This window comes from Dermacentor silvarum, chromosome 5 (genome assembly GCF_013339745.2).
Source record: "Dermacentor silvarum isolate Dsil-2018 chromosome 5, BIME_Dsil_1.4, whole genome shotgun sequence".
Classification (NCBI taxonomy): Eukaryota; Metazoa; Arthropoda; class Arachnida; order Ixodida; family Ixodidae; genus Dermacentor; species Dermacentor silvarum.
Window position 1 is genome coordinate 20,899,420 of NC_051158.1, and position 18,669 is coordinate 20,918,088.

The 18,669-nt window shown below is 46.0% G+C and overlaps 1 protein-coding gene across 1 annotated transcript; it reads right to left on the reverse strand.

The window, feature by feature from the left end:
• Positions 1-97: 97 nt before the first annotated feature.
• LOC119453014 (BUB3-interacting and GLEBS motif-containing protein ZNF207-like) lies at positions 98-18,514 on the reverse strand. The gene is made up of 10 exons (XM_049667200.1): positions 18,374-18,514; positions 16,410-16,536; positions 10,218-10,461; positions 8,576-9,001; positions 6,591-6,615; positions 4,277-4,418; positions 3,815-3,920; positions 3,140-3,273; positions 2,113-2,251; positions 98-1,170 (listed from the first exon to the last, which is right to left on the reverse strand). The coding sequence occupies exons 1-10, from the start codon at positions 18,412-18,414 to the stop codon at positions 1,049-1,051; spliced, it is 1,506 nt and encodes a 501-aa protein (XP_049523157.1). The 5' UTR covers positions 18,415-18,514; the 3' UTR covers positions 98-1,048.
• Positions 18,515-18,669: the final 155 nt, after the last annotated feature.

An 18,669-nucleotide genomic window follows, 5' to 3' on the forward strand; every position in this document is an offset into this window, starting at 1 on the left:
TTTTCACAATGCTGTTCAGATAGGCAGCCTTGAAGTGGTCTGCAATGCGCCAAACGTAAGTGTACGTACTTACACCTTAGAAGCAGCGCCAGGGGAGTCAAAAGGGAGTCGTTTATTACTACGCACCATCTTCAACACAGGGTTCAAATGCATTCGTCCCATTTGACAGCGGAAAAACTGAACAAAATAAACAGCAACAAGCAAGGAGATTACAGGACCAAAATGAAAGCATTTGTTTCCTTTTTTTGCGCTCACTTTCTGACATTCACACACTGTGGGGAGGACGCAGGAAGACGGAAAGTCAAATTAAAAAGAAAAAAAAAAGAAAAAAATGTACACACAGTACGCACACAATGACATAGAAAAGATCACTTCCCTGCACAAACCTTGGGCACGAGTCTTCTTCCAGACGATGATCACAATATCGGCAGTCACAGCGTCCCCAATGTACAACGCGCACAAACTTCGGAGGGTGGATATATATATTTTTTTCGCCTACCTTGCGCGACAGAGAGAACCCTACCTTGTCGGCACAAGCTCGTTCGCAGGAACGCCACGGTGTCTCTCGATCACAACCACAACCGGTGTATGTGCCTCCCTTCGTATTTCCCTTCAAGTACAGCGCAAGCGCAAATGGTGTTCAACTGACAATGAAACACTTGCCTGCTTTGAGACTTACTGTGTCGTGTGTGCCTGCAGACAGTTGGCGACGGCCAGAAAAAAAACAAAAAACAAGGGTATGTGACAGCGAGCAGAGTTCGAACAGGAGGAGAAGAGAAAGAGAGAGAAAGCGTGTGTCAGTGAAGGGAGCTTCGTGAGGTTGCTCGGAGGTGAGGAGACATCGCCGTTGCAATCGCTGCAACAAACCTTGTTGAGTGGACCCGCGTCTCCCCCCTCTGCAAACGCCCCCCCTGCCTTGGGGGGTGCTGCAGGGGCGTCGAGTGGGGTGGGGGAGTCGGGAAGACAGCATCGTCGACCACTTATCTGCTCCGGTGGAGTCAACAAGAGCAAGAGATGATGATGACAAGATGAGTGTGATGAATGGGGCCTAGAATGGCCGGGGCATCATGGGTGGTGTCACACCCGGCTGCGGAGGGAACGGCATGGGTGGAGCCCCCGCATGGCGGTATGGCACTGGGGGCACGCCGGGCGGGATGCCAGGGGCCATGCCTGCACACCACGAGAACAGAAAAACTTTTCAATAACACGCGTTCTCCTAAAACGCAGGTTTTAGAACAATGGAACAGATATAGATAACACCCTTGTTTCTCCCATTTCTCCATAAGTTTATAAACATAGGGTTCAGCCTTCAAGCAAGGCACAAAGGAATGCAAAGGCAGGACTTGCGAATTTTCCCTATGAGCGGCCCACTAGCCAATCAAATTCTTTCACTCAAAGGCAAATGAATAATGCCACCTGCATTGCGTCAAAACACGAGTGAGAACACAACGGTCACTACTATAGCAATGAGGGCTAAGACAGGTGGACCCAGTAGTGTGACAGGGACAGTGCATCACTATCCTGAAGCAGGTTCGTTCGCACCAGCCTTTGCAAGAAAACCTGTCTGCGTTTCCCTGGACAGTTCAGCCCTGAGCTTACCTCCCCAAAAACACTAAATTGACACCAACCAAGCATCAACCTGCCTGTCACAATAGAAGTTGTGCTAATTTAAGAGTTTGAAGGGTTCAAATGAAGATATTTAACGCAAAATTTACGCTCGTATGCATTTGATCCAAAGTCTTAAAATAAGTGCACCTTGTACTGCGTCATTGTGAAAACTTAAATAGATTAGTGGAGTTCAACATTTCGAAACAACGTAGAGGCTATGAGAGTGGAGGGCTCCAGCTGAGTTCTTTACTGCCCAGGGTTCTTTGACAAGCACAAAAAGCTAAGTGCACAGGCCTCTTAGAAGTGCATCCCTCTTAGCAGAATGTGGCCACCTAAGCTGGCAACCAAACCCACAACCTTTCTCTGCATGAAAAATTCAATAGCCTAGGTCACTGCATAACACAACTCTCCCCACTGCAAGCTTTAATGACCTTCTACTGATGTCGCCCAAACTAGTGCGCTCAAGGACACACAACGTTAGTACTAGCAGCGGGGCTCTCTCACCAGGGGGCATAGGCACCGGTGGTCGGAGGGCTCCATTGACGGTCGGAGGAGCGGCACCCGAAGGAGGCGCGGCGGGCTTAGAGGCAGCTTGGCTCGCTTCGGCTGACTGATACTGGGGAAGCCTCATACGCCGTTCCTCCTGCATTCAACGAGCAGAGCCCACATTGAGAACAGTGCAACTCTTGAGCCACAGTAGCCTGCATTTCTACAACGGCCCTCCCTCTAGACACTCCAAAATGCATGGCAGCCAATGGCCACACAACGATAGCCGCAACCTTCCAAGACAATTAATACATTCACACGACTTTGTTTTTGCATGCAACTTGATGAGTAGTAAGTACTGACAAGTACCAAAAGAAAATTATCAGTTTTTTTTTTTTTTGTTTCCGCGGGCTAGCTGGGTTGCGCCCATTGAACTTGCATTCGAGTGTGAAAAAGCAAGGTCGGAGGCAAACAAACAAAAGAACAGACAGCACAGTGCACATGCTTCTAATTTTATAGGCAATTTTATCAATTCTGCCCCACCAGGAGACTTCAAAAGTAGTCACAAAAAAGACTTGACACTAATTCTCCAAAAGGAGTTGCAAAATTAATAAAATTTACGCCAAGATATTTAAAGGAGTCACAAAGAGAGTCGACTCGAAACCACAAGGGCTCCAAACAGAGTTGCAACAGAAGTTGACTGTACACCGATTTCCAAGCTGTTGCAATACGAATTGCACGAAGGTACAAAAATTACTTGAAGGTACTTCAAAATAAGTCATCTACACCACAGAAGGATTCTAAGAGAAGAATTTCAACATTTCAACAATGCGTACTGGCTTTTTGAAGGCTAAAATTTTCAAAAGTGGGAAGCTTGTGTTCAATCTTGCTTGTTTTTCTTACTTTGCTTCTCTCATGGTGTTTTCGCACGGTTTCTTGTCATCACTTTAACCACATCCTATAAAGCTATAATCAATGTATTTTCGGTGCGGGTTACTTGCAACAGACAAACACAGACAATGCAAAGAAAACATAGACAACCCACCAGGGAGATGTCTTCTTCTGGATGGATAATCTTGCTGGAAGCACCAGCAGGGACGACAAGTGCCGGCTTCTTGATGTCCGGTGGTGCGGAGACCACCGCCTTGCTGCTGGTCGGAGGCGTGCTGGGCGCAGGCTCTGCAGTAACACAACTTCACATATGATGCCCGCCACACATGCAAATGCTATAAAGGTATGTTTATAAAGGACACCTGTTGCACCAAATCACGCTGTTGCCATGGTTCAATTAGTAGAGAATTGCAAATGTAGCGAGATGCGGGTCTGGTGCTTAACTGTGGCATAATGTCCTGTCTGTCCACTTTCATTTCCCTTTTTTTCATTGTTTCTATGTTTCAATTAAAAGACAGTTAATTTCCCCTATGTATTCCTCGGCTTGTCTCTTGGCTTCATGCGGTTGAATCTAACAAAAACAACTGAGCCCCTCAAGAGTTGTCGAAAACCCAATGTCTATGACGTGTTTCCCGCTCCTTCAACTGTTTCCACTGCATGAAGCTGGCAAAAGCATAGCCTTCGAGATCTGCATTTGTTATCCAGAGGACGCTGTCGCCAGGGCGTGGACTTGGACACCACTTATTCTCCTTGCTGTCAGCTTTAAATCCTTTAAAGGATATGTATTGTAATCTCGCTCTGTGCACACAAAGCAGTTTGCTCCTCTCACCTGAGGTGGATGTCGGTGTGGATGATGCAGTGGTGCTACTGGGCGAGGATGTACTGTAGGCAGGGAAGGTGGGCTTCGTGGCCGTGGTGGTTGCCGTGGCAACCGCCTGGCAGCAAGAGAGAACAAGAGAACAGGTGAGGCTCTGCACTTTTCCTGTTCACACAGCATTAACACGTGCATAAAAAAAAAGAATGGACATCATGCAGATTCTAATTTTTTTTCAAGCTCAGAATGTTGTTCCTGCAAGAACTGAAATAATGTTACAAAAAAAAAGGAGTGGTGGTCACGACTAAGAAAACACAGCTAAAAGCAGTATCTGATAGGAACCAAGGAGGTTGGAGGTGGTCGGTACATCAAACGAATGCGCTGGGCTAGTCCCCCGAGCTCTCCGAGGAATTCCGCAAAACAGCTTTTGCTTCCCACAGGAGCCTTTCAATGCGCCTGGTTCAATGTCTCACTCACCTGTGCCGCAGGGAAGAGAGGCTTGGGTGGTGCTTGAGGGGCAGGCGGCTGGGGAGGCGGTGCCGGCTGTGGTGGCATCATTCCACCCATCATGGGCATGGGAGCACCCGGCATGCCCCTGTAGGAGCGAACGTCGTGGAGCCTGACATTGGAGTCATTGGTTTGAACGGTACAGTCATGCACACAGCTGTTCAGAGCACCTCGAGTAGCGTGAAGCAGACGACAAAACAGTGCTCGCTATGTAAAAGCCACTTCAATCTAGGTGCCAGATGAGGTTGGCTTGCAACACCACATAAAGCCAACAATGAAGCCAGAGAAAGCATGGGGAAATAAATTTCTTCAAACGTAGAAACATTAAATAAAATTAAAGCAAAAGGGGACGAAAAGACTTGACACAGGCTGGAGCCGAATTCACAACTTCCCCATTACATGTGCGGCACTTTTCTAAATAAGCTACTGCGGCAGCCCCCCTCCCATTCGGTTTCTTGGGTATGTGTGCATGTGTATTAGATCTGGCCCTGCGAGTGTTAGCCAGCACAGCTACCATCCGTGGCAGCGGGTGTGGAATATCTTGCCCTGGCTTCATTGTCCGTTGGCTTCACGTGATTGTAACTTAGGGAAAAGGAAAAAACTAGCTCCCCGATCACTCTCATTCTTTTTTGTCACTCAATGCATAGTGAAGGTCTCAACTTTGGCAGCCTCGATGCCATGACATAGCATACGAGGGTGTATTAGCCAGTTGCCTGCTCTGTAATGTTCAGGTACTGTGCGACACATGCTGTTGAAAGGATGTTCCACATCTGTCACCATGGCCGTGAGTGGCACTAGCTAACCCTTGCTGGGCTAAATTCCAGCACACATACGCAAATACTCAAGGAAGTGGACGGGAGGACAACCGGGCACCGTGGTAGCTCAATGGTAGAGCAACTTGTCCGATGAGGGTACGGCTCCCACCAGCGGAAAGTTGTTCTTTCGTGCACCTTTACTTCCCTTTACTCCTTACGGTAGAACCCTGGTGATACATTCCTCGTTAATGCATTTTCTCGGGTAATATGTCGCTAAAGCCCGGTCCCAGCAAAAGGCTCATAGACACCTATGATTAGAATCCTCTTTGATAGGCTGCTATTCCTGCAACGTTCCCACGTAATACGTTGCAACATTGGTGCATAATTACAAGAAAATATCAACTGTACTGTCTATAACGTACAAAGTCTAAAAGAAAGTCATCAACTGCCTTGGACACCCTGTATCTGCACACTCCCAAGCAAAGCACCAACAACATGCACTCTTTTGACGCTCCACATTCTTGGCGGAAATTTCCATAACTTTGGACACCTTACAGTGCGCCATTTCCCTAATTCGTCTCGCCAGATGGTTTGCACGTTTCACGTAGCTGACCCTGCGCACACAAGCAGCGTCTTCTAACCCAACAACTACCGCATTTTAGCACGTATAACCCGCACCATAAGTTCAAAAAGTTTAACAGTAACGAAGGGGTGCGGGTTATATGCGAATTTCACGTTAAGTGCAGCTTCACAGCAGCGTGGCACGTGCTGCAGTGAAGACACATTTCAAGGCAAGGTTCCCCGCCATTCAAAGGTTCGTCATCTCCTAGGGAACCTCACTCTCTCCCCAACCTTCCTTTTTGAAGCTTCCTTCTTCCCTCTTCCATGGTTGTCCATTCTTTTCCTTCTGACTGGTAGTCATTTTGCATTTAGTAATTAACGAATAGCGCACACAGAGCCGGCGAACTAGAACTCGGATCACAATGAGTTGCACTCCACAGCCATACTTTTACAACGCAGCAGCAGCTGTAGATTATTAGCATTGACAAAAAAAAGGGGGGGGGGAGGGGAAACAGAGCCGCTGGTCGAAGATACAACGAGGACGAGTCGTGCGTCCACGAATGGAGGCTGTTTTTGCAAAGATGTGAGCATTGTTGTATGAAGTTATTTCCTTGAATTATACGCGTGGATATTTTTCCTTTTTTTTTTCTTTCCAGCTTGTTGTAATTAGGGGTGCGGGTTATATGCAGGAATAAACAGGAGGTGGAATCATCTCTGCTTCACAACACACTGGCCAAACAATCTGTAGACAGCAGTACGGGCGCCTGTGCAAGACTTAGCGCTGCAATGGCACAGACTCCACGAGCAGGCAGGAATGTAGGCATGCGCTTATCTTCAGTAACTGCTTACACAGTGAGCACAAGAAGCCAGAGCTAAGGTGCATGCCACTCCTGCAATTTCGCGAACAAATCATAAGTGTACTGACCAAAGAAAAGTCATGCAATAAATGTACAAAAACAATAACTTACCCGTGTGTCATGAACGGTGGCATTCCTAGAATAGAAAAAAAGAAGAGGTGTTGCTTCATTTACAACCAGAATAATAAGTCACTAACTTTTCAAAACAAAACTGATCTTGCAATACAGTCAACGACAGATTTCTTGGACGCCCGATCTTTAGGACATGCCTGATACCCCTATAGAGCCAATGTGTAAGGAAGTCTGAAATTTCTGACACTAAAACCCTTCAATGTCCAATTTTTCAGGATTTTTGCCTTGACTGCAAGTCCGAAATAGCATCATTTAAAGCTACCACTGCCCTCATTTTGATTATCTCGCACACCAATCCGCTGGCAGCCATAGTAGTTTTGCTCTGCCGTTAGGCCTAGCTGCTTCAATGGTCGCTGTCAAGCTTTCTACTGTTCGGTGCCATATCTTTCATTTAAAGGATTCGCCGATGTGGGAAATGGCATAGACTCCGCCGTCGAAGCGCAGAAAGTACAGCAAGGGTCTAAAGTGTTGCACAATGCTTGTTCCGGGAAAGTCACCTTCGCCACAATAAATCAGTGTTGCGCGGTCAAGCATACACAACGTACTGCGGTGAAGCATACCAAGAGTGCAAAGGACATAGGAGGACAAGAGACATAAAATGTGTTCCTCAATTATACATGCCTCCTGTCACAGTACGAGCATTGAGACGCCTAATAATTGTACTGGCAGGCCTTGAAAGCTATTTCGGATGTGGTTGTGGCGATCTAAGCTCCCAAGGGCAGTTGAAGGCACGCATTCATTTCTTTGGACCCCCAATTTTTCTGACATTCTCACTGTTCCTAGGGAGTCCAAAAAATTGTGCTTTGACTGTACCATAATAATTTAAAAGTACAGTGCAGTTCCATAGCTTCTTTGGACTGTACGCAACACCAAATGCATAGCAGCTGCCCCACCTCCACAGCTTTTGAAGACTTATGCTCCATTTCATATATCAGGTACAGCGCCGTGGAAGCTAGAGAAACTTCTTGCAGTGGCTGCCTTCGCATTTAGGAATAGTGTTTTTGAACGAGTTCTGCGAAAACGTTCTTTATATAGGCTCAATTCTGAATGAAAAAAGATTTATTCCTTAGAAACAAACAAACCATGTACTTATACGGCTGCTAACACTGTTTTAAATCAAAACTTTTTTCGATGTTTCTTCTTCTGGTGTTTATTTGCAGCCCATTGCGGAAGCCTCACGTGCATGCTCACGAGAGCAAACGCCGCTGGTGAGCAGTGAAACATAGAAAGAACACGCGGAGTGATACATTTTGGTGACTGAACTTGTTGCGTGGCTTCCACAGTGTTACACCTGATGTATGATATAGAGTTAGCACGAATGGTGGAACAGAGCAACACCATGTAACAACGTTATGATGTGTATTTGAACACAGCAACTTGCTTCACATGTGTTTGGCAAGCACCGCGCTCACTCTGTCGCGGTCCATCGGCACCTAGCTGCCTCATCGGCATGCGATCAAACAAGTTTACTATTCAATGCAGCAGACGAAAAAGACTCGGGAAAAGTGTCGCCTGCTCTTTCCACACAAACTAAGCTTTGTCGTACCCCCTGGTTTACAGACATGCAGTTTAAAAGGGAGAACTGGATCTCGGGAGCACAAGTTTGGTAAGCATCTCTGTCGAGTTCAGACAGACGCCCTGCCACACCAGCACTTCACAGAGGCACCCACCTCTGTCACCCCTGTGATGACTGTCCCAACACGCCGCACATCTTCCTTCAATGCCATCCCATGCTAACTCTCATCACTCACATTCATCCCTTCCCCCAAGTGGCTGACTGCCGTAACCACCCTTTACAAAAACAAAGGTCAGCTGCAGACTTCGTTGGCCTAGCAGTAAAGCATGCCTCAATCAATGTTTTGCACCGAGCGCATAAATAATAAACTTCGTTTGTCTTTTTGTCTTTACTTTTTTTTACAATAAAGTGTCTCTCTCTCTCGAAGTGCAGGGTGCGAACCACTCACCCATGGGTGCCATGGGGTGGTGCATTGGGTGCGGTGCGCCAGCCATCGGATGGGGCATGCCGGGAGGCATGCCCGGTGGTGCTCCGAAGGGGGGCATGCCAGGCATGCCGCCTGCCATGACAGCCGGGTGCATGGGTCCAAGGTGACCGGGCATGACCCCCGGCATGCCCATGGGCGCCGGCACCGTCCCCGCCAGGGCTGGGTTCATCTGGGCTGCCGCGAGGGCGGCCGCTTGCTGCGCCTGCATCACAGACTGCTGGGCAGTTGGGAGCCTGCAAAAGAGGATGCGCAAATTGGGTGACGGGAAATCGGAGAAGTATGGCCAGAGCAGAAACCAGCAATGATTCTCAAAAGGGTGCAAGTCGGGCTTTGCACCTTTTTCCCTCGCTAAAGAGGCAAACATCACAAGTACAACACGAACAAAAATTCACTATAGCACATCTTTCTTATCACTGCTTTGTTTTCCCTCAGATTTCACAGGACTACACTTCTTGGTCGGCATTGTTTAACCCTTTACATCCCATTTTTTTAAGTACATTACCCAAATTAACGTTTTATTTTAGTGCTCCATGGAATCAACACATTAAATAAACACAAGAGATGCCTGCAAAACAGTATTCTTTACTAGAGAACACACGCGCAATACCTTATTCAAGTATAAAAGAAAGTTGGCTTTTCTGCCTGATGACGACACGATTTTCATTGTCTGTAACGTCAAAAATGTTTCGAACAAGTTTTTAATTGTATTATAGCACCCTCTGCATAAGAGAGAGAACTAGACGCGTGGTCTTGCTCAGACCGTCATTGGTAAGAGAAAATGGGACTTTTTGCCGCGGTTAACCCCAGGTTAACCCCAGTTTGTCCCCGGTAGAGGGCATGCAAAATGTGTGAACGTCCAGGAAAGATGAAAAATCACCACCATACAATCACCTCGCCATTAGAGAAACAGACTGCTGCAAAGATGAGAACTGGTTACACTGCCTTTTAGCAAGTAAGAACAAGACAAAGCTAAGCAAATAAGGTTGCCAAATGTTTCAGTGAGTGATGGTGACCAAGAAGAAAAATGCTGCTGTGAAATTTAAGTGATAAAATGAGATTTGCACTTTCACTCGAAAGGCATAACATTGATAGCGAAGTATCAGACAACCACATAAACTAAGGTTCATACTTTTATTGGCCACATAAATGGCCGTAAGCATTCACTTAGTAACTAAATTAGCAAGCATGGTGTCGCGTGCACGGGCAAACATTAACAGATCTCACTCGACGCTGTCGCAACAATGGTGTGCTGAAGAGCGCTGGCAGCGGTGAGTGAACGCTTTGTGTGGCCTCTTGCCTCAACACGTCTCCAAAAACTTGAGATTACATGACCTCCAGCACTAATCACGTGGGAAGACAGTGCACACGAAGCCACCATCCTTCTCAACTCACCCTCGCATGCTTTCCCTCACACCCACAGCATGCAGTGCACAACAGGATCTTATCGCACTTGGGATTTTACATGGAACATCATGGCAATAGCAACAACGAAAATTCATCTCGAGTGTCCCTATAATTGCTAGCTAAAAAAAAAACTGAGCATTGCTAGCACAATAAAAGAAAACTGAGCGGCGGCAATTGCTAAATCTTCATTTAAAGTTGCCAAAGCTTAAAAAACAAAAGAAGGAGGAGTCACGTACGGGAGGCCAACTCACCTGGGGAGGTGGCGGCTTGGCAGGCCGGTCATCGCCGCCCTCGTCACCCGATCCTCCCCCTCGATCCTGCTTCTGGCGCTCGTGCTCCCTCAGGTCTTCCTCGGGGATGCCCTCCATGCCGTAGATCTCGATGTCCACGCTGTTCTTGTTGGGCAGAGCATTGGGAACCTTGTCGATGGTCTCCTTGTGCACCTGTCGACAGCGCAGAGAAAAAAGCTCCCCTGTTCCAAGTTGCTGCTCTAGCAATGTTCCAACGGAAGCCGTCGTCAAGCTACAGTCAAGTCCAACCCGGATATATCGAACTCGCACGAATTGTGTATAACGAGCAGCAGTAAAATCCCCTTGAAAATTCTTGTATAGACTTTTTATTTTATATATCAAACTTTTTTGCAATCCCCTTTAGACTCAACCATATCTGGGTTCAACTGTACTTCAGTTTCGCCTTTAGCAGGCCACATTAGGGTGGTTCAAATCGCTCGCACCACTGTGAACCAGTTAGTTCACAGCGACGCAGAAGAAATAAAAGAGTGAAGCTCAACTGCAGCAGCGCAGGCACAACATGACACTCGTTATGAATGCAGAGGTGCAGATGCGGTGCAGGCGTTACCGTTTTGCCCTCCTAAAGTGGGCCGTTCATGTCAATTTGACAGGTCTCGAACCGCAGGCATGATTGGCTTCCGAGGCGTAAACACACCCCGCGTTGCAAGGACACAGCCAGACGCACATAAGCAGAATTTCAACAGTGCTTATGCCCGCATGCTGCGTCGTCTGCTGCTTCGCATCTGCACATCTGCACCACGATGCCACCATCGGTAAGGAGGGTGCAGAAAAAACCGTGAACCAGTCCTGCACCTTTCGAAACAAACGACATGGTTCAGAGGGCACCATTCCTACACCGCTGGAACCAACGACAGCGTGCAGCACCTTGCGAACTGGTTCGGCTGGTACAGGCGACAAACACACCTATTGTACAGGCTATGCAAGTAGTGCGCCCGTAGAAATGAGTTACCCCCGAGTGTTCTGCAGTGAGCTGGCTTTTTGAACTGTGACGTCCATCGTGTACATTAGAACCATAGCACGTGGAGTTTCATGTTATCACATCCTTTTCACGTCTTGATCTAGTTTACACTATGTGATGTACTATGTGCTTGGCCGCAAATGCAAGCAGTGTGCTGTACAACCTGTGCAACATGTGCAATCACACAAACAGCTCACTCTGCTCGCCTTCCTGGAGTTAATGGCCAACTGCAGCAAAATATGGGGCCACACAATACGCCGAGTTTCATACAGCGTAGGTATGAAGCAGCCTCTGCGCAGATTTTTTGCTTGAAATGCAAGTGGATGCGTCACGAAAAGCTTGCAAAAATGTAAGTACAAAAAAAAAAGCATCTCATGCATTGTGGGAATCGGTTTAGGTGAAGCTTTCATGGGCGTTTGCATGAAACACTGCTCTTCTTAGCGACCATTTGCAAGTACAAAGCACATGATTAAGTTGGAAGCATTTTCACTGAGAAACGCCTCGTTCAACGTAATCTTGTGGCACTCCAACACGCGGATACCACATGTGACGACAAAGGAATGCTGCCATTACTGCTCCACGGAAAGAATGCACAACCCCCGGAACACTGAGAAAGAGCACGGCTCTTCAGCATGACCTAATTTTAGGCGGCACCAATGGGGGTGCTGAAAATCTCGGAGGCGACATGCTGGGATTTAGGTACGTCATGTCCGCAAACCACCAGGTCTGCGCATCATCTGCTTACGTGCAATTTAAAGGCTTTTCAGGCTTTCTCTGTGAAACAAAAGACAACACGAGAATGCATCAGCCAAACAAGGGCATCACTTTACGACGCAAATAACGGTGCTGCCGGTATCCAGGTACTAAGCGTGGCCTGACCCAGCCTCTTGTGGTCTCAAATGCGTGCACGTTTGTTTTATTGACTACTAAATGTCGAGGGCTTTGATTTAGCAAAACTTAGATGCCAAAGGCGCTCCTTTACACTTGCGGCAAATGTTGGACCGGTACATGCCAGTATCGGCACACGTTCCACCACCTATGAGGCCACACTCGAGTCAAAACAGCAACCCTAAGAGGAAGCTATGCCTCAGGAGTTCCTATCTAAACCCATGGGAATGACAAATTTGTTTTGTTTGGCATTCACTGCATTGAATTTAATTAGGTTTTTTGCATTTGAAAGGCGTTTAAGATTTTCTTTTATTCAGGCCATCAGTATTTTTTTTTCTTTTACTTTTTGAAAGCCGGAAACTTCAGGAAAGCTTAGACATCAACTTTACAACTCAACCAACAATGACTCTGTAAGCTGCTCCTATATATACATCAAAAGTGGACAGAAGTGATGTATTATGCATTGCTCTGTACCACCAATTTCTGAATAGGACTTTTCACAAAACTCTTATAAACAATGCAACAATTTCGAGTAAGCTGTAAACTTATATAACACACTGGTCTGCTTTGGATACTCTAACAGATGCAGTTTACAGAGCTGCAATATCTGTTATTGGTGCAGAATTATAGATCTGTAAACTTCATGATCATTTTTTTATTCAGATTTTCTGCAGTTTTTGTAAACAATTTCAGGCTGTAGATAAAAATTCTGCTTCCATCGTTCAGTAGTATCCAGCTTTCTTATAAACAATGCATTCCATTTAAGTTGGTTCAGCGGGTGGTCTAGTGAGAACATTTCTGCACTTGTATTTGAATAGTGAAATCAGAGTTGGTCCCAAGGTTAAAGCTCTCTCATAGAAAAACTTCACTCCATAGGCCAGAGCACATTACTGCTAAACTGGTGAAGAGCACACGTGAATTGGTATCGTCCTTATCATCAGCCTCTCTTATGTCGTTGCAGGATGAAGGCTTCTCACATTTATCTCTGTTTATCTGTGCTGCCAGCTCCCTATTATGCCTACCGATGTCCCAATCTCATTATTGCACCTAATATAATCAGCAGCCCTCAGTTTTGTTTCCTGTCCTCTAGTTCCTCCATTCTGATGCTCAAGTAGACAACCAATCAGCTGCTCTATCCGATAATTGGAGCTCCATGCGATAAGTGAACTGCTCAACTCTAATTATTCATCTTATCTCGATGAGAACTGCTACAATTAGTATTTACGGGCAACAACGTACTTTCAGAACATTGATATGTTCCAAATGCTCGTTCAGTGATAGCATTCTATGCCAAAGCATAGCGTGGGTTACATTATGTTGAATTGAAGCAGAGACAAGGCATTGTCCAGCATGCAGCAGGCAGTCAGAGCTTAGAAGCTGTGGCACGATGAGTAAAGAGAAAAGATAAAAATTTAAGTCTTAGGGCTCATTCACACTGGCGACTCACAAACGTTGTGCGACTGAGTTGTTTGCAACGCAACTAGCCGTGAAATGGTCACTTTGGTCGAAAATCGACTGTTCTGGGTCACTCGCTCACTGCTTGATTTTTCAGTCGCCGACCGTCAGGACCAATCAGGTGCAGGAGCAGGAGCAGGATGCATGCTTGCGTATGTTAATTCTTATTTTACGTGCCAATGGCGGTGGGAGTAGATGTGAATGGCATGAATCGCGAGACATTTCGGTGTGATGATGGGCAGGTTGCACTTGCTGGTGTGAACATTGGTCACCAGTCGCGCGACATCTGCGAATCGCCGATGTGAATGCGCCCTTAGTCTAACTGAAAGCCACACTCACTGAGAAGAATGGTAACGGTCCACATTTTCAATTCCCTGAAACAGGTTTTAGAAGCAGTTAGGAAGCCATTTGAAAAATAAAATTAGCTATAAAACACAAAACAATGGATATGATTCAAGATGTATCAGCTATGAGATGTACAATCCACTCCTGTGGAATACAAGAGAAATTTTGCCGTAATCCAAGTTTCTCCTGCCTTTATTCTACATTTGTGTGTGTGTGTGTTTTCACCTCTTTACACCCATACGTCCTGACAGGATATATCAGTCCAGAAGTGTAGCGTTCCGAGAGGATATATTACTCCAGAAGTGTAGAAGTGCAAGCCAAAAATAATGCCAAGGACAAAACAGCATCAATAAGAAAGGAAAGAGAACTCAACAAAGGAGAGAGTTGCGGCTTGCATGACTTTGCTATCGTTCATCTGTTGTTACATGTGTCTTACTGAAAGTAACCTGATATCTCAAAAAATGCAACCCAGGACAGGGAGCCGACCTAGGGAGCCGAACGCGCAACCTCGCGGGTTCGGCTCCCTGCCAGCGACAAGTTATCTTTTCGTCCACTTTCCCCCATTTCCCCCCCCCCTTTTCTTCATTATTTTCTACATTCCAATTTCAACTACACTTAATTTCCCCGATGCTTTTCTTGGCTTCGTTGTCTGTTGGCTTTATGTGGTTATAGTTCACAAAATCGAGCCCCTCAGTTCCCATTCTTTTTCCATAAGAAGAATGTTTTACTTATCCATATTTTCAAGGGCATCAATAATACTTTGAATAAGAACCCGTGAGAAATAAGTAAATAAATATAATTAAGGTTTAACATTCCAAAGTGACACTGCGGGCTACTGACATGGGACATAGCGGAGGGCACCAAGTTAACTTAGAGCACCTGGGTCAGGCAAAGATAACTTCCCTTAAAAAAGGACACTGAAGAAAAATAAGTCCAGCTAGACTGAAAGATTAAACTTCCGTAATGATCAATGCCTCCTTTGCAGCGAGAACAAAGCTTTTGCAAGAGAAAATGAACATGACAGTCAGAGTGGCACCCCCTGTTGTGAACTATGATAACCCTCTTTTTGACGTCGGCACTAGCTGATTCACAGAGAGTGGCATAGAGAGAGGTTAGAGATTACATCAACTCGTTTCTTTTGGCGCGGGCAGTTCAAGTTGATGAGCAGGTGCAGGGCGGCTCTTTTTTTGTGCAGCAAATACGTATATCGGCACACAGAAAGTGACAATTAACAGACTTCGAAACGAATAGTCCATCGATCTAACTTGACATTTTGATGTAGCGTCCCTCCAAAGTACCACTGAGCTGCCATGCAGGACTTGTGGAATTGCTGCCAAGTGCAGTTCAGCCCATTATCTTTGAAAAACTTGTCAGACATCCCCCCAAAACGTAATTAAAGTGGAGCTTTCTGTCTCTTCCCCTCACCTTCCATTGATGGCTGTCTGGCCAAGTAAACTGGGCCCATCCGGGAGACACTGTAACCTCGGCGAGAGTGTGCACTATGTGTCCTTGCAAGGGTCCTAATATGAACTTCAAAATGGTGGCTAGCCGGGATTGTTGGTACGAACACGTACTTCAGGAAACAGTGCAAAAACGGGGCACAGAAAAGGACCAGACAACACAGTGCCCGTGTCTTGTAACACATGCTGGTTTTGGAGGGAGTGCAACGACACAGCAGTCAAAAAAAAAAAAAACATGAAGAAGCCAACACATAACGAAGCCAAAGAAAGCATAGGGGAAGGTATCTGTAGTTTCAACACAAGTGTACAATGTAGTTAACTAAAGGCTACTGAAAGTGGACGAGAAAACTTGCCTGCCAGTGGGTGCAGAACCCACAATCTTCACCATTACCAAAATATGATTTTAAAAAAAAATCTATCGCAAGAGTAAGCTTAGTGAGCTCGAAAAAGACTAAAACGAAACATGCGAGGCACTGCTGTCTGAAACATCCTACACCAGCTCACCATAATGTCACGGATGATGACAGGGTCTGCTAGAGCCTAGTTAATTGTTTATCTGTAAGAATGGATTACATTCTGTTCTGAAGCAGAAAATTTTTAAATTTAGCAATCTTCCATAACTTTTACTGAACCGCGACAGCCGAAATATGGAAGAAACAATAAATGCATTAAAATTTGCAAGATCCCACTGATATACTGCCACTGAGGTTTCGGTGCGAAACTTTCACCTTTGTTTTCTCTTCTAATAATGAACCATTACAGAGAAATTAACGGAATAGCGCTTAGAAAGAATATTTTACCAAGCGAAGCTGATTTAGTGTTCTTTCTTTACTAAAAGTCCATTTAACCAATAATTATCGCCATATCCCAGCAGGTCTACCAGGGGCGCCATCGCTTGAGTTTGGCAATAATCTTTCGATAAGTTCCGCTTGTTTCTTTTTCAGAATAATAACGTCCTCAGAAATCGACCTCACCTGCATGCAGTGAATGGCCAGCCCGGGGCCTGTGTAGAGCTTCTTGTGGCAAATGTGGCATTTGAAGTGCTTCGCCTTCTGGTGCTGGATCAGGATCTTCTCGTCGTCAAACTCTCGGTTGCAGTACCTAAAGTTGTCCAGTCAAGGAACAAAATACCCTCGCCCCTCCTTACAAATCATAGCTCAACTGATTTCTCCCCTTCGTGTTGTAACTGTCAATGTATTTAGCCACTCAATTTTCATTTTTTTTTTTTTCGCGTTCAATGAGGGTCCTAGACCTCTGAACACTAACAAAAAGAAAATAACTTGCAAGCCTCGGAGCATCCTGTATAATTTATTATAATAGCTTTTCTGCAAACCGGTTCCAGTCTTGTTTCCCAGAAGGTGACAGTGTCGTGGCGTCACGACGTAGTAGGTGGTCACATGGGAGCAGCACATCGCAACATTTTATCACTCACTCCGGCTCGCCACCTATGCTACTAACATTGGGCCTCACAACGAGAAGCACAGGAGGCGATCAAGCGAGCTGAAGCGAGTGCCATACCGTAGCGATATCCTACTACACGACCATCCACTGCGCGTGACATCACAACATAGACCCACCTCCAGGAAAACAAAACCAAAACTGGCTATGACGAAGTTATTGCAAAGGAGAGAACAGAGATAACACCCGTTCCCTGGGCCGGCTGTTCTATTCTCCGCCTCAGTCTTCTGTTCCAGCGCCTGCGCCCAAGTGCAACTCTTATTTTCACACTCGGCCACACTGCAAGTTTCCGGCATGGCTCGCAAATGCGCCACTTAACATGGAGACAACTTGTCCATCGTGTGAAGTTGTCGTCGGTGAGCTGTCCAAGCTAGAAATGCATTGGCATTTGTTACTTTTGTGCTTCAATGCATAAAATTACATTTTGTTGAGAAATTAACTGAAACACCAATGCGTTTCTCCGCAAAGTTTGGGAATTACTATCTCGGAACTGGTGTCATCCTGAGAACTCGTTCCAAGTGGACCCGTGTTGTGAACTCCACGGCTAGAATTTGTAAATTGCAATATGGGCCGTAAGGTAATTAGTTAGAAACATAATTAGTTATTTTTTGTTAATTAGACGATTATGCATTTCAATTTTTTTCTGCAAGTAATGTCCGCCTCTTCGAGTAAACCAGCTCATGAACTCGGATTGTGCTATTTCCCACAGACGCCCCAATTGCGTCAACGTTAATATAGTGTCGAGAGTGGTAATATTGCAATCGCAAAAGCGGTAACAGGAAAATGGTTTGAAGAGCGGTTTTCTTGTATAATTTATTTTTCCTGACGCGGAAACAATGTTCGGTTTTGTGGGGGAAAAAAATTGGGACTTCATCTGTTTTATTTTCTGCGCTAATTGGTATACTAAGAGCACGTGTCACTTCAACTTGGCACAGATCGTCTTAATCCATGCAATGCATAACTTTCGCGTGTGACCGAAGGCCCCACTTAGGTCATTTGATGAGCCGGCCCGAGCCCGGCCCGGGCGCGCGGTTTCAAGCCCGGGCCCGTGCAGTGCTCTAGCAGGTAGCATGTCCGAGTCCGTAAAACGCGCAGCCCAACGCATGCGGAGAAATACAGATCCTTCAAGCAGGCCCTTCCAGACCGCTAAACGGGATGTGATAAACCATTATCGCACACCCCGAGATTGCGCCAGTGACGCAACGATATTGTACGCCGCTTTCACATGCAAAACGACATCTAAACGAGTTCGTACAGCTCATCGCTCGCCGCAGATGGCGAACATCTGGTGCCGCTTTTAAAAGACAATTCACCGTTAGCGAACGCGCTTACAGCGGGGCGTGCTTTGGGGAGTCCATTTAATTTTTGTCATGCTTAGCGGGAACGCAGGAGTTAGCACACAAGACCGCGCAGGCGCTACGGTTGACCGGGAATCGACGTTCAAGGCACGAAACAGGGCTAGAAAACTTTCAAAGGATACCAACACCACGGCTTTGCTGGCTTCTTCTTCTTGCGACCCATGGTTTTACGAGAAAAACGCGATTCTTTTGTGTGAACACGCACCAAGCCTCAGCAGGGCAAAGATGGCGACTGCCGCAAATCTTCCAACGAGCAAAAGCCAGGCCGCAGTTTCGCACGCAAATTGTTCCTCAAATAATCATCTCGCGCCAAAGTTTTATATTACATATTTATAAACCACGATTTAGAAAAAGGTGTTTAATATTTGACTCCTTGGGTAAGAACAGTGTGCTTCTTTTTTATTCTTTTTTTTTAATT

Excerpts from the sequence above, each read along its gene's own strand:
- LOC119453014 (XM_049667200.1), bottom strand. The coding sequence starts at position 18,414 with ATGGGTCGCAAGAAGAAGAAGCCAGCAAAGCCGTGGTGTTG. Across the intron at positions 6,616-8,575 it reads CCACCCCATGGCACCCATGG|GAATGCCACCGTTCATGACA; the intron begins GTGAGTGGTTCG and ends TTTCTATTCTAG. Across the intron at positions 3,274-3,814 it reads CACACCGACATCCACCTCAG|AGCCTGCGCCCAGCACGCCT; the intron begins GTGAGAGGAGCA and ends GTGTTACTGCAG.